We start from the raw sequence: 15,754 nt of genomic DNA, 5'->3' as shown, positions 1-15,754 counted from the left end.
ATTAGATTGACAAATAGATAATATTTATAAAACATGAAATTTACAAAAACATGAAAATGTGCCCTTTTAAGGCTATATCGCACTGTACTTACTTTCATTTTTTTTCTTTCAGGATCATAAAGATGAAGTAACTTGTGTAACATATAATTGGAATGATTGCTACATTGCTTCTGGATCCATCAGTGGTGAAATTATTTTGCACAGTGTAACCACTAATTTATCTGGTACTCCTTTTGGTCATGGTAGTAACCAGGTACAGTATGGGTTTATTCAAAGTGAAGTTGAGCCCTGGCTGGTGTGGCTCAGTTGGTTGGAGTGTCGTCCCATAGACTGAAAGGTTGTGGGTTCGATTCCTGGTCAGGGTACATCCCTAGGTTGCGGGTTAGGTCCCTGTTGGGGCACGAGTGATAGGCATCTAGTTGATGTTTCTCACATTGATATTTCTCTCCCTCTCTCCCTCCCTTTCCCTCTCTAAAGTCAATTAGCATATCCCACAGTCAGCATAAAAAGTAAAAATAAAGTTGGTAAGATAGATTTTGAACTCTTATGTAACACATGAGTTTAAAGGTTTTAAAATTCAGTATATTTTAAATTTATATTTAGCTTGCTTGAAAAACAGCTATTTTTTAATGGTAGTGCTTAAAAATGCTCAAATAGCAAGCGAATTCATACTGGATTGAATATGCTTACTTGATTGAGTTCAGTTAGGCCATTGAATATAACATGCTCCTAGATGATAACTATATGTAACAAAACACAAATAGTGTTAATAGGTTAAACCCACAGCATGGATATTAATCTGTCTATGACATTACAATTATAGAAACGTTGCATAGCTCAAACTGTGTTAGCAACAAGATAGATAATTATGTTAAAAAAATACTCTCTTTGGTAGACATGTAATAATTGGGTGTGTTTAAGCACAGGGTAAATGGAGTTTTGGTTTTTGTTTCTTTAAGTATATGATAGTTAATGTATCAAAGCTTATTCAGGTATTTCAGTTTAATACAGAAGTATGTGGGGAAACTTTATAAAGGAAAATTTGACACTTTTCTTTGTACAAATTAGTCTATAAAATTCTTAAAAGAATACATTTAGTTTCTCAAGAAATCTAATTTTTGGCTAACTTTCCATGAAATTCTCCACAGAAATTTCCAATGAGGTGCAGCTTCTTCAATCTTTACTTCTTATTGTAATCACTGTGGCCATACTTATTATTAGATAAAATATGGGAGCACCTCACATTTGAAAAGCAGTTTTTAAGTTCATTACTTGAATAGTGTATGTTTAGTGTTTAAGGAAAATTCAGTGGATATTAAAAAGGTGAAGAAAAATATCTTCTCAAGATTCATATTTATTGAGGAATAAAAGAGAAACATATAAATGAGAATATGGGTGATTGCTATAAAACAGTCTTAACAGTGATTCGGAACAGTGAGACAAAGTTATCTGACTGGGAATAACAGGGAAAATTAAAGAAGGGAGGATTGCAGCTGGGTGTAAGGCTTAACTGATTGTTTTATTTGTACTAAAATATAAACTGGCCTCCTCACTAATTACTTCATTCGGACTTGTATTAGGGTTAACTCTTACCATGTCCTTACTCTAGTTTGAGCCATATATTATTTTCTTTGTCCTCAGCCATTGTCCAGCTTTGTGCCTTACATGGAAAAGATCCTCCGTAAATATGTGAATGGGTGAATATATTTAGAGGTTGTAGAGATTTTAATAGGCTATTATAGAACTTTGGGAGAGGGATACTTTATATGGAAATTACATGAGGTTTTATATATGGCCAATGTGAGAAAAGATTGGAAAGGTACACCTGAACATAGTGTTGATATGTGGGACTTTGTATGCTGGATCTTGAAAACTATTTTTAAGATTTCTCAAAATTAATTTAAGATTTCAAATATATTAAATATTCATTTCTTAAATTTAAACATTAATAAAAATGTCAGGTCTGTCCAAAATTTGATATAATTCAATTCAAATACACTGTTAATCAGCTCAGTTCCTGTGTTGATCAGTTTTACCATAGAGTCTGTGTTACTGAAAAAAAAAATATGGAGGTACGGCAGATCTAATGAGTAAATTAAAAATTTTCTGTTTTTGTTTATATCAATCAACTTGAAATCCTTAAAACTTATCAAGTTGATTTCTTAGCAAAAATGAGAAAAACAATGAAGTCTCATGGACTCTGCATTAAAATGAATTTCATATTGGAAATGAGATTGCCTAAATATATTTAGAATCTTCCTTTGAAGTGTGTGAGCAGAATTGAAGCTCTTAGTTTTGTGTGGATCACAGTGTATTTCTGCAGGGGAAAGAGCCTTCCTGCCTCTGCTGAGCTGCCAGTGCTGACAGACCTCTTGGCTTGTAATTGCATGCGTGTCGCTCTTTGGCAAGTTCAGCGATTTAGGCTCACAAATAGGTGAACCTGAGTTGCCTTTTCAAACTGTAGCCTTATTTAAAGCAGTTAAAAAGTGGATCTATTTTATTGATTTCTTAGATTTAAAAAATATCCCCCAAAATGTTAACCGGTTTTTCTCTAGGTGGTGGGATTATGGATAGGTTTTTTTCATAGGTGTGTTTTTGGTTTTTTACTCCTCCAAATATTTATAGTAAGGATGAGCAAACTATATGACCCATGGGCTGGCTTTATCTTTGTAAATAAAATTTTAATGAAACACAGCCATGCTTATTTATTTATTGTTTATAACTGCTTTTGCAGAACAACAGTGTATAATATTTACTACCTGTTCCTTTAAGAAAAAGTTTGCCATACCTGATCGTAGTGAGTGATAGATTTTTTACATTTAGAAACAACTGCTGTCTTCCACAAGCACACACACTCTTACGTAATGTGTTGTAAGGAGGACAGAGCAATGTTGCTTAAAATGTTAGGATTTTCCTAAGCTTCTTGGCAATATTTTTTCTTAGAAATAGCTTGCATATGGAACAAGATAAGGACTTAATGAGTGCTGCTGATACTAAAATTAATGTATACTTATTTTAAATAGAATTTTGTAGATTAATAACTTTGTTTATCCAGGATTATTGGATAATCTGTTAATAATTTCTAAAGAGATGATTTAATGGATGTAGAAAGTTCAGAAATGAATATCTGTTATCAAAGAGATGAAGGGGAGGCATTTAAAGGAATCAGTGTGGTTACTTATGGGTCTTTTAAAAAATATGTGTAAAAGATGACTGAGTAGGTCCATAAACAGCAATGAGTGTGGGAGTCATGAACCTGTGAAAACAGTTGGAGTAGGTACTACGTACCTGGGTCTGTGCAGAAACGCTGTTTAATCCTCATGGACTTTAAGAATCTATGAGGTCTATTTTATTTTATTATTTTTGTGGTGTAGTTTTGTGTTTTTGGGTTTTATTAAGTTCTGCCTGTACATTTAATTCAATTAATGTTTTACCTTGTGTTTTGATAGGTTGATATATGACTATAAACATCATAATTCACTAAGAACTCTGTGTCTTTTATAGTTAAGGTCCATGTAGTTTATTTATTTATTTTTTTGAGTGTGGACCAGAAGAAAGATTTGTCAATTCATATGAATATACTTTTCCTCAACAAAGACTGAAAATATATACCAGTGTTTCCTCTTTGTACTTCAGCCATATGAAAATGAGCCAAATTTAATAGGTGACCATAGTAATTATCTTAGCTTATGTGTCTGGTAACAAATATTCCTTTTTGTTTCTTTATATAGATTTTGTTTTATGTTATTCCTAAATATATTTTTTGTTGTTGAGGGCTAACATATATTATTTTGAAACATTTTAGAAGTAGAATATGACTTTTAATATCTAAAAGCCAGTGGCTTTAACTCCTTTTGTGGTATGAAAGATTACCAAGATGCAGCTAACAAAAACTCTCAGTTTTGACTTTTGTTCTGTGCCAGGTTTATCTGGGATGAGATGCGAAGCTTATTCCTGCCTACTAGAATCTAATTTGCTGCTTGACTCAGGACTTCACCTTTTGAGGGGGTCTTACAACCAGTTTCCCACTCCTGTGGATTGTACTTAATTTCTATATTTATATTGCTGTTCCTTCACAGGGAAAAATTAGCTTGAATGTAAAAGACTTAATTCTTAGCACAATAAATATGAATATAAGTTTGAAAACAACATTTCAGTAAAAGTGGTTAAATTCAATTAGTGTTAATCTGGGACCTGTTCACTCACACTGGATCTCTTGGTTCAGCCAGAACACACTGAGAAAGGGGATGATGAAGAGTTTACCCTGCCCACAAAGACACGGGTTTAAAAGCTCACATTGCCCTCAGGCCGGTCCTTTTGAAAGAATGGATATAGCCATCCCCAGTCTAGAGTATTGGCAATTCCTGTTTTGTGGTTTAGTTAATTTTTTCTTACGCTTCAGGTGTCTAATTGTCAGCATATCAGATGCTTAGATTCAAATATACAAAGTATATGTAAAACGCAAATATTGCTTATTTATACTTATTTGTGTTTTGGCTGTGACTGGGCCTTTTATTTATGGTGGATATTCCAACCTGATAGAGTAATGTACTTAATTTCCTTGTATTATATTTTTCCTCTGGATAAAGAGAGGAGATGGAGGTAGCTTTACGCCAACTTAGTAAAATCATGACAAATATTCAGTTACTAGAATATTGGTACGTCTCAGGGTCATCTTATATAGCCCACTAAATGATTTTATGGTGTTATGATTGAAACCTGTTACTCTATAAAACAGAAGCCCTAAATCCAGGGTGAATGTTGTGTTTGTGGTTGGTCATCTTTTATATAGTTTAAATAAAATGTTTTTATGAATGCTTGCAATTACATAAAATTGATTCTTATTTTTATAGCCTATTCGGCACTTGAAGTACTCCTTATTTAAGAAAGCGCTGCTGGGAAGTGTTTCGGATAATGGAGTAGTGACTCTCTGGGATGTGAATAATCAGAGTCCGTACCATAACTTCGACAGTACACATAAAGCTCCAGCTTCAGGCATCTGTTTTTCTCCCGTCAATGAATTGTTATTTGTAACCATAGGTTTGGATAAAAGAATCATTCTCTATGACACTTCAAGTAAGAAGTAAGTGTGACATTTCTTAATTTAGTAACAATTAATTGTCTCATTAGCAGATGTGTTTGTGATCTGTATAGACCTCTGATTAATGTTCAGGGGCTCTAAAATTTGTGTGCTTGATGTCTGGTAAAGGAGCCTTTTTTTTTTTTCTTGCCATGTAGAAAAACATAGATGAGGTGTGGGTAGTCTTTAGAGCACTTCTAGATTGTGAACGTTGAAGGATAACCTGTTAATTATTTCACATGTTTATTTTAGCATGCATGCATATTATTCTTTTTCAAAATACAACTAAATGTGTATATTTTTAAAGCAATATGATTAATTTGCTTTACAGTTAATTCCGTATTGAAGGCATGGTGTCTAAATTATTGATATTAACATTTTGGGCTGGATAAGTGTTGGTTGTGAAGGGCTGTCCCGGGCACAGTAGGGTATTGAGCAGCATCCCTGGTGCCTGCCCCATGAGATGCTGGTAGCACTTTCCCAGCTGTGATACCCTAACTGCTTCCAGTCGAGAACCACTAATCTAGAGCTAACAGGCACATAATCCAAGTATCTGGGTCTGCTGTGACTACCTGTCCTTCTTCGAGTTATAAGGATGTTTGGGTTAGCTTAAAAAAAAAAAAAAAAGCTGCAAGAATGCTCCGGGTGTATTTGAGAGGACTAACCATATCTGAAGATCCTGTAGCCCTTATTACAGTTAATTGTTACTTAGGTCATGTTCCTTTTTCTTTTGCTCTTTTTTTTAACTGTCTTACTAAGAGACCTGAGTTGGTAAACCATTTATTTCTTATGCCAGACACTCCAACAAAAAACTCAGCTTCAGCAGATCAGTATTCATATTTCAATATTAGCTTCTTGAGGAACAAGCCACATGGGTTCTTTTAGCTTCTTGGTCAAGAGATGCACAACTAAGAACAGAGTACCAGCTGCTCCCCTGTGGAAGGTCATACATAGTCCTCTTGAGGCTTAAGCAGGTCCATAAATGGAAAGGGGATACTAGGAGCTGCCTCAATTCTGTGACTAGAGTTTTTTTTTGGTTGAGTAGCACCCAGGAATTCTGTCACACTCATTGCCAAAGTAATAATTACTCAAAGAAATAGGTACTGCTTCTAGAAGATGTAGTGTGTACCTACTAGGAGTGAACAGAAAAATAGGATGGAGTGTTCAGTTCCTTTATATGCCATTGCACTGGAAACATCGCTTAAGTCTAATGCTAAATTTCTGCTTTAGTACATATTTGGGATGTATATGTTATTTGCTGAATTTTAAGTTTGGTTTTGGTGTACAGTTATTTGTATGTCACATAAGCTTGTATACCTGTATATACTCATATACTCGTTTTCCTTTCCAAAGGCTTGTGAAAACTTTAGTCGCTGATGCTCCTCTAACTGCAATAGATTTCATGCCTGATGGAGCCACTTTGGCTATTGGATCCTCCCGTGGGAAGATATATCATTATGATTTAAGGATGTTGAAATCACCAGTTAAAACCATCAGTGCTCACAAGACATCTGTGCAATGTATAATATTTCAGTACTCCACTGCTCTTTCTAAGGTAAAATATTTTGTTTATGAATTTTTGATTTTACTAAATAACTCTGGCTCAGGATATGGAAATTTTATGTTGTTAATCAAACAATGCAGTTTTGCTTCATAATCATTTTTATATAAAAGCACTTAATATAACTCTAATACAAAGCCATTTGATACTTGGTTTTAAAACTATTTTATTAATTTTACACTTAATTCTCATATTTCCCTCTTTATATTTCGAAAGTCTTTTCAGTTCAGAGGGAAAGTGTCAGATTCACCAGCAAGCTTAAAATTTGTAAGGAAAAATATATACATATTTTTAATCTAATAGGGAATTTATAAAATATTAATAAGAGTAGGGAGCATTAGAAAACTGACCTTTTAAATATTCCATTACATTTCAGTCAGGTTTAAATAAAGGCTGTTCAAATAAGCCCTCGGCTATGAACAAGCGAACCATTACTGGGAGTGCTACCAGCGGTGGGGTGCAGAATTCTGCAGGTGTCCGAGAAGCCACTTCCATTGCCACAGTTCTGCCACAGCCCATGACAGCAGCTGTGGGGAAAGGAACCGTTGCTGCCCAAGACAGAGGTACGTGTTGCTTATATATAGTATTTGGAGTGACCCTCCTACCCCATCCCCGTATATGGAGTTACACACAATCTTCAAGAACCTAGAACTCAAACTCACTTGTATATTTAGGTAAAATTATTAGTAGATATCATTGAAGAAGTGAAAATTTTAACTTCAGCTGTACATTTTGTAAAAAATTAATGAAAAACAACCTATGCAGCTGAACTTCTGTTTTAAAAAGTATCTTAAAAAATGGAATAATGTCAACTCAGAAATTATTCATTTTCAATACTACCAGACTGGATGACTTTCCATTGTGTCTTCAGATTAATCGGTACAGAAGGAAACTTTGATGTCATGTTTGATCATGATGATGTGATGTCACCATACGGTATTATGGTGTTATGATTCTAAAGAAAGATCTATCTTGTTTTTTAAAGCTGTTAATGGCTCCTTTTATGTCATATTTCAGAATGAAAAATAAATCAAGTGGTGAAATGAATATATTTAAGTATGAAAGAGTGCCTGGCAACATATTAAGCAGCATATTAGTTTGTTAAATAAAATCAAATGAAAATGTTGCAATTTTAAACGATTTTTTTCTACTTTGATAATCATATTGGTGAAGAATTTCTAAAAGGAATTCATTTAGACGCTGTGAAAATATAATATGATGATAAATGTCCCCATGCTTACTGTAGAATATATCCTTTGCCTACAATAAAGATTGTATTTCCCAAGTTCCTGAAAACCTTCTGGTTTTTATTTTAAGAAGAATGCTAAACTCTCAACTTGCAACAGATGTTTAAAAGTCTATATAATATATGTGCCAGTAGGTTTTCAAAATAATCTCATTATAAATGGTTGTATCCATCAATGTCTTTTTTAATTTTTAAGTCAAGTACTTGACTTGGACAAAAATATTCGTTGATGCCTTCGCAATATGAGTTTACTGTTTCCAAGTATAAGCAAAACTTTAATTTGTTAGTGTTCATAGTGTGGATAGTTTTTTTTTTAAAGTAGTAACTATAAATTTTCTGTGAGTAACTACATCAACCTTACATAAAAATTATTATGTATTTAGAAAAATAACTAGGTCCTAAGAACTTCTAGAAATAAATGTTCTTGTTATCTACTTAAAAGAAAAAATTCTTTTTGAAAATAACTTTGAGTACTGTTTGCCAAAAATGTTGAATTAACTATATAAAAATGGCCATTATTTTCAAAATTTATTTTATTATTTTATGCACAATTTTCAAAAATTAAACAAAATAAAGATTTTCTCATTTACTGTGAATTTTCTGAAATCTCTTCATCAGTTCGTGTTTAACGAGGAGGCTCCGGTTAGGCAGTGACAGCATTAATTAGGGAATGGAACGCCTGGGTTGGCAGGGTCACTGAAGAACAAGCGACTCTTGGCTGATCAGCAGGGTTTCTGGCAAAACGAATGTTTGCTCTGCACCCATAGTTAGAAATTTTGTTTATTAATTTTATTTTGAAATATTTGCAAGTTTACAGAAAAATTTCAATAATATTACAAAGAACTCCTGAGCTTCATTATCTAGCAGATTCACCATTTTATAAATTTTGCCATGTTTGCTTCCTAATTTTCTCTCAAATATACATGCACGTGCGTGCACGTTTTTCCCCCCTCTGAAACATTGAGAGTAAATTAGGTTTAAGTCTCAGGCCTGCCACTTCTTACCAGGATGACTTTGGGCAGCTTTCTTAACCATTCCGAGTCTCTTTTTTTCTCTTCCACAGGTAATACTTAACTTTTAGGGTTATTGTGAAAATCAGAGAAAATGTATCAAAAGTACCTGACACATAGTGGGCACTGAGCAATTATGATGTGACTAATAATATTGTCATCACGATCATCATATTATTTTAAGGTCCTTGTAAGATAAATCCAAAGTTTGAAAAAACGTTCACGTTGCTTCCACTGAGGGGGTCCGATTTAGTTATTGAAAAGAAACTCTGCAGACCTGTTGCTAGTGCTTATTTTCAATAGGAAACAGCCTGCCTCTTTATTGCTGACTACTATACTATTCTCTATGAATTTGGTATTCTGGTTTCTTTCTTCTTAGTAAACCTTTGTGAGGTTGTGAAGTCCTTTGAGGTCAATAATGCTGAGAGCAATGTTAAGCTCCCGCTGTTAGTGAAGGAAAAAGGCAGGAGAGGGAAAAATACCTATTTGCTGTAAGTTGGGGAAAGAACTAACACAACTTGGATCCTGCTCTGTTAGGCATTGTGCTTTATGTGTTTTACAGACTTTTTTTATGATTACCGTTTGTAGATAATCTTATGGCTGAGTCAGTCAGTAACAAAACCAAATTATGTTCAGAATATTTTGTTTAAGACGGAAGCAAAGTATTTACATTAGTTCAGAAAAATTTCAGTCAAAATGGCTATAATAAGGTGGTGGTGTATCAGTATATAAGTTATTTGATTTTGGAGGAGCCCTTTATTCCATGAAAATGATGGATACCCAAGCTATTGTTAAATTCTGCTTTTGTCCCCTGATGCTCATAGTTGCAATATTAGCAATAATATGGTAATACACTTTAATTATTGACAAAATCATATTTACTTTTTTAATTAGTTATTTTTTAAATTAAGTTCATTCGGTGACATTGGTTAATGAAATCATACAGGTTTCAAGCATACAGTATTATGATACATCATCTGTATATTGCTGCGGGTTTACCACACAAAGTTTTATCTTCTGTGACCATGTATTTGAATGCTTTTACCCTTTATTCCCCTACCCCCTACTCTAACCCCTCATCCCTCTGGTAGCCACTATGCTGTTGTGTCTGTTAGTTTTTATTTGTTTGTTCTTTGTTGCTTTCAGTTTTATATTTTTAAAACAGCTTCTGAGGATAAATTTATGTAGATGTATTAAGACATTTTTATATCTAATTCTTGTAAGGTTTGCCTCGAAGCATCAACACAGACAGTGGAAAAAATCAGGATTTCTCCAGTTTTGACGATAGTAGAACAAGTAGTTTAGGTGACATGTTCTCACCTATCAGAGATGGTAAGTCTTCAGATCAGAGGATACATTCTCCTGCTGGTAATCATTCCATTTTTATTTTGGCTAACAGATGTGGGTAATAGCTACAGTTTAATGCTGGTCATGACAGTTTTCTAATTTTCTCAATCCCTGATATTTTAAATGTTATCATTCCAAAATGTATGCTGGTAATTTTCACATGGGAAGTTTGCAAAAAGCTTTGAGGTTAACATTTTAATTTGCACAGGAATGTCTTAAAGGAAGTTTGGCCTCCACAAGCAATCTTGTAGCTCCTTTTAAGTAAATCTCTAAACTCTGGGATACCGATAGATAAAAGGTATCTTCCTAACTTAAAAAATTGTTTCTGTGATTATTAGTGCTTAATTGGTATTTATTAAATATTTTTGTGGAGAAATATGGCTGGGTGATATGTTGCCTCATCTTTTACACTATATACAAAACTATCACACGCACACACATGCACACACCCATTGCTAGTAGGTGTTGCCATTAAAAAGAAAAGAAAAAAAAAAACAAAGAGCAAAAATCTTTGTCAGCTTGATGAATGGAAACATTATTTATCATTGTTGTTCACACTATATGAACTAGCTACATTGTTTGGCTGAGCTTTTTTGGTACTAATGTTCATCCTTAATGGGATAGTTTCACTGCTAATAGCAGTGTTATCAACAATATGGGTAAATTTCTAGAGGATAATTTGGCAGGCTTACATACTCATACTTTTTTGGCCTGTTAATTCCATTTCTATAAATTAACCTAAGAAAATACTCAGAAGCCCACAAAGATTTGTATGTTTACTGTTTATATATAATAGTGAAAAACTGGAATGAATTTAAATGTCAACAGTAGCAGGATGTTTAAATTGTTACATGCTTAAAATCCTATAGAATTTCATTGTTTCTTTAAATATCGTCTGCTTTCCAAATTTTCTGCAATTAATTTCATAAGCAGGAAGAACCAATACACACATGATTATATAGAATTATGGAGTGTCTTCTGCTTGACACTGCCTAAAAATAGTTGCATTGCAGGTCAACTTCCTTCGTCTTCCTTCCACCTAATGAAAGAGGGAAGGACACCTTTCAGGACAAAGAGATGTCAGGCTGCACAGTTAAAGAGTAAAGGGGATGCAGATAAAGGAAGCAAAGGCGGCTTGGGCTAGAACTGAGAAAAGTTTCTGAAGTTCGTGTGCTGTTGGGGACCTTTGGCCTATGAGAACCCCTCTTAGTTACATAATGAATTGGAAAATGTAGGAAGGGACCTTTTGGAGGGTTTTGAGTTATAAATGAAATCCTCTTTCATGGTTTTCTAGAGAAATGAATAAAGGGTAAGAATTCAATTTCTTTAGCTATTTTTAAAATATGATTAGAAGAGGAGCCTTATGCCCATCATTTCTTACAGCTCTATGTTATCCATGAGAAAGAAATGTGGATACTAAATATAGTGCTGGTTTCATTGTTAAGAGATTTGTGTTTTAATCTCAGGGATGCAATTCTACTAGTAAAAGGGTTTATCTGCTTTGCCTCAATTTCTTCATCTTTTAAATTAGAATACTTGTAATTTAAAAAAGAAAACTAGTAACTTCTAAAAGTGTATGTGTGTTGTGCAGTTACTAGGTATATATACATACATGCAGATACACGGATGGATAGGATAGGTGGATGGTAGCCCTACTAACATGATAATCATGTATGATAATCTATTGGCCATTTGAATTTCTGGTGAATTTGACCATTTTTCTATTAATTTGTTAAAATGGAGTTAAGCAATTTTTCGTTGTGAATTGGTACATCAGTAATATTACAGTATTGAAGTCTGTACCATTGAAATAAATATTAATGCAACCTTATGTTTTTTATAGCATTGTATTGCTTGCAAGATATTTTTACATTATTCAGTTGATTCTCTAAACAATCTTGTGAGATGGTTGGGCATTGTCCCCCTTAGGTAGATGCAGAAACTGAAGCTTAATTGTGGTAAAGATTTGTCCAAGGTCACAAAGCTATTAAGTGGTATAACTGAATACAGGCAGAACTGAATGCAGACCTTTGAACCCTACTATGGTGTTTTCTCTAGTATACTTTGCTGTCTCATTAAGTGACTGTATTACAGAATTATCTTTTCTTATTTGCTGCTATGCATGGAGCTAAAAGAATGAAAAGGGAAGTTTTTGTGAGTACTAGCTTTAACTTTACTCATATTTTTCTTCATAAAATCATTAGTTTCTGAACTCTTTGAGAAATGAATAGGAAGTCTAAATTATGATGGCGTCTTTTGCACCCGCTTTTAAATTTGATTTTCTGATTTTTTTTATAGATGCTGTGGTCAACAAGGGAGGTGATGAGTCCGTGGGTAAAGGAGATGGTAAGAACTATTGAGAAGTATTTTTATGAAAATTGTAAGTGAATTGTGTTGTCTATTGCTATGTGACAAGTTACCCCAACATTCTGAATTTTAGAAGAACATTTATCATCTCATCACTGGGGGTTAAGGGTCTGAGCAAGGCTTAGCTGAGTGCCTTTGGCTCCAGGTCTCTCTTGGGGCTTTACCTGGGGTGTCAACAGGGCTGCAGTCATCTGGGCTTAACTGGGCAAAGATCCGCTTCTGAGCCCATTCCTGCGGCTGTAGGGCACTCAAGATGGAAGCCACAGTGTGTTTGTAAGCGGACCTTCGAAGTGACATCCACTTCGCTATATTCTCTTGGTTAGAAGCAAGTTTCTAGGTCCAACCCACATTCAAAGAGAGGAGATAACAGGTTGGCATGGATCCAGGCCAGACGTCAGCGAGCGCTAGGAACCGTCTCAGAGGCTGCCTGCCAAGATATAGTATATATCACAGGTGTGAACCAAATAAGCAATTCTCAGTTCTCCAACGCTAATGCTGACTAAACGTTCATTGTGTTTTGCAGTTTTCAAAGTCATTTTACATATGCTATCTTTTTTAAGTCTCACCTGTCAGGGAAGGTATCATTCACATTTACAGATCAGGAAACAGTCAGAGTTTTACGAATTTTGCTCAAGAATACACTTCAGATAAGGACTAGAGCTGACAAATGAACCTGACTTCTGAATCTAAATCTCTTGTCTTTCTGCCCTATTGACCTGTCTGTTGTGTTAAGTGCTTTTGTTAAATATTCAAAATTGGAGAACATCACATACAAATACGGGGTTTTTTCCTCCTCTTTTTCAGGCCTTGATTTTTTAACACAATTGAGCTCCGTGTTTCCGCCAAGAAAAAATCCAGGAGCTTCAGGCACTGCAGTATTGCATTCTAGTCCTCTTAATGTCTTTATGGGATCTCCAGGGAAAGAAGAAAATGAACATCATGATCTGACAGCTGAACCTAAGAAAGCGTATCTGGGAAGACAGGAACCCAAAGACTCCTTCAAACAGGTATCTCTGAAAATGAGGCTGACCTCACTGTGTGTTTATCGCTAGCAAGCATGATGATGAAGTTCATCACTAGGAAGCAGACAGCTACCACAGCATGTGTTCTGACTGTTGACAGTGCTGTGCACTGACCAGCTAGAAAAATACCCTTCAGTCTTGATGTCACATGTTAAAAACTAAAGGATACTTTTGAAGTGTCTCTGGATATGATTAAAGTAACAGCAGAGGTAAACGTAAAATTACACTTTTTTTTATAAGACAAGAAACTGGATTTAGCTGTCTGCATAAAATATTTTTATACCTGAATTTTTTAGAAGGTTATTTCCATTGCAGCAGAAAGCACCAAGTTGGTGGTTAAGTTGTTTACCCCAAGTCTGAGAGCAAATTGAATTTTTAGGGTGATACTGAAAAGATACCGTAATTCAAGAAGTACAAAAATGTCTTTTGACTTATTTTTCAAATATTTCTGACTAGTTATATTGCATGAGAGTTTGGGGATTTTTTTTTTTTTTTTGGCCTGTAATAATTATTTTAAATGATATTCAACAGGCAGATGCTTAGTAAATGAACTTTTCTTCATCACGTTATCATTGACATTGTTTTTGATTAGTAAACTTATTTTGCCACTAGTCCTAGCAATTTTTTTTTTTTTTTTTTTTTTTGCTTTCTATATCCCTTTCTTTTCGTCCTTTACCTGACCTACTTATTGGATAAAAAGAGAAAGTTGGTACGATTCATGTGGATGATGTAGGTAAAACCAGAATTTATATATTAATTGTTTATTTTAAATGTGAAGTTTGCAAAGTTGGTCCCCGGTGCTGAAACTGGAAATCTAAATACCTCTCCATCGTCTAACCAAACAAGAAGTCCTGAGAAATTTGAAAAGCCAGAAAAAGAAAGTGAGGCACAGATAGCACAGTTACTATATGAACCCACAATCAATGGATCCTCAACTTCAAGTAAGTACATAAAACTTCCTAATGTTTGAAAATGTTAAGTTGAATACTCCCACTATTTAACTTGAAAGGATAAATAAATGATTGATCACAGACTAAAAATTTTAAATGTTTAAGGAGTTTAAAATTTACGACATCTTTCCAGTGTGCCTTTCATAGTTGAAGAGAGTAAACTGTATATGACTGGTTAAATATAACCACATTTATTCGACACTCTTGGTGTGAATTTAATTTTTAACCTACTTTATAAGTGTCTTGATCTAGTGTAGTACAGGTAAGAATATAGTGTAGACTCTTTGAAAATGGGTCATTAACTACCTAAAATTGTCCTTTTTAAATTAAAATGAAGATTTATTTACAAAGATGTTATTCCCAACTGTATTTTTTTGTTATTTTTTAACTCATCAGTTACAGTTGACATTCAGTATTATTTTGTATTAGTGTATTTTTTCCCACATTAAAGTCTTGTTTGTAGAGTTCCTGATCACATTTAAAGGGATATGAGGTTCGGCTGTAAGAGTTATCCATACAAAACAACTCTTTGTATGGAAGCAACTCTTTTTTATATAGGTACCTGTATTTTACCTTAAGGTTTCTGTGGATGGATTGCATTAACTTAAACTCTAGGGCTTTGTTTATAGCACTACTTTCCTCCTATATTTTTTTCTGTTTGTTTTTAATAGTCTTGGTTTATCTAGTTTGTGCTGCAGCTTGTCACATTCATCTTTTATAAGAGGAAAAGGTTCAAAGATTCTTCAAGATCAATCCCTCTGTCATATGTTACTACATTAGACAGTTGGCAGTTTATATATATAGATAAATGACTATTAGAAATAATGTCATAGAAAGTTTGTAAGATTTGTATTCCAAACAGTGAATTTTTCTAAATGTCACAGGAATACTGTCCTTTAGCAGTTTACCAGTTTTTCAAGTTTCCTCATGCCAAATCTTATTTAGAAATGTTTGATGTCTTTTAGTCTAAGTTGACTCTTAATATTTTCTCCATTTTTTTATTTTAGATCCAAAGTTAGCATCTTCTGTCACTGCTGGAGTAGCCAGTTCGCTATCAGAAAAAATAGCTGATACTATTGGAAATAATCGACCAAATGCACCATTGACATCCATTCAAATCCATTTTATTCAGAACATGATACAGGAAACATTGGATGACTTCAGGTAGTAA

General features: G+C 34.0%; 1 protein-coding gene across 1 annotated transcript in view; it reads left to right on the top strand.

The window, feature by feature from the left end:
- Positions 1–15,754, top strand: part of NEDD1 (NEDD1 gamma-tubulin ring complex targeting factor) — a 35,821-nt gene that overhangs the window by 12,491 nt on the left and 7,576 nt on the right. The window contains exons 5-13 of the mRNA XM_054574672.1: positions 113–253; positions 4,854–5,083; positions 6,434–6,635; positions 7,018–7,204; positions 10,122–10,229; positions 12,543–12,590; positions 13,416–13,618; positions 14,412–14,574; positions 15,591–15,747. Of these exons, the coding sequence (XP_054430647.1) occupies positions 113–253; positions 4,854–5,083; positions 6,434–6,635; positions 7,018–7,204; positions 10,122–10,229; positions 12,543–12,590; positions 13,416–13,618; positions 14,412–14,574; positions 15,591–15,747 (1,439 nt within the window). The remainder of the gene's footprint in view (positions 1–112; positions 254–4,853; positions 5,084–6,433; positions 6,636–7,017; positions 7,205–10,121; positions 10,230–12,542; positions 12,591–13,415; positions 13,619–14,411; positions 14,575–15,590; positions 15,748–15,754) is intronic.

Source organism: Pteronotus mesoamericanus, unplaced genomic scaffold (genome assembly GCF_021234165.1).
Source record: "Pteronotus mesoamericanus isolate MK-2021 breed Mesoamerican mustached bat unplaced genomic scaffold, CSHL_Meso_final contig_263, whole genome shotgun sequence".
NCBI classification, from domain to species: Eukaryota; Metazoa; Chordata; class Mammalia; order Chiroptera; family Mormoopidae; genus Pteronotus; species Pteronotus mesoamericanus.
Note: the sequence above shows the minus strand (reverse complement) of the source record. Positions and strands in the feature narration are given on the sequence as shown.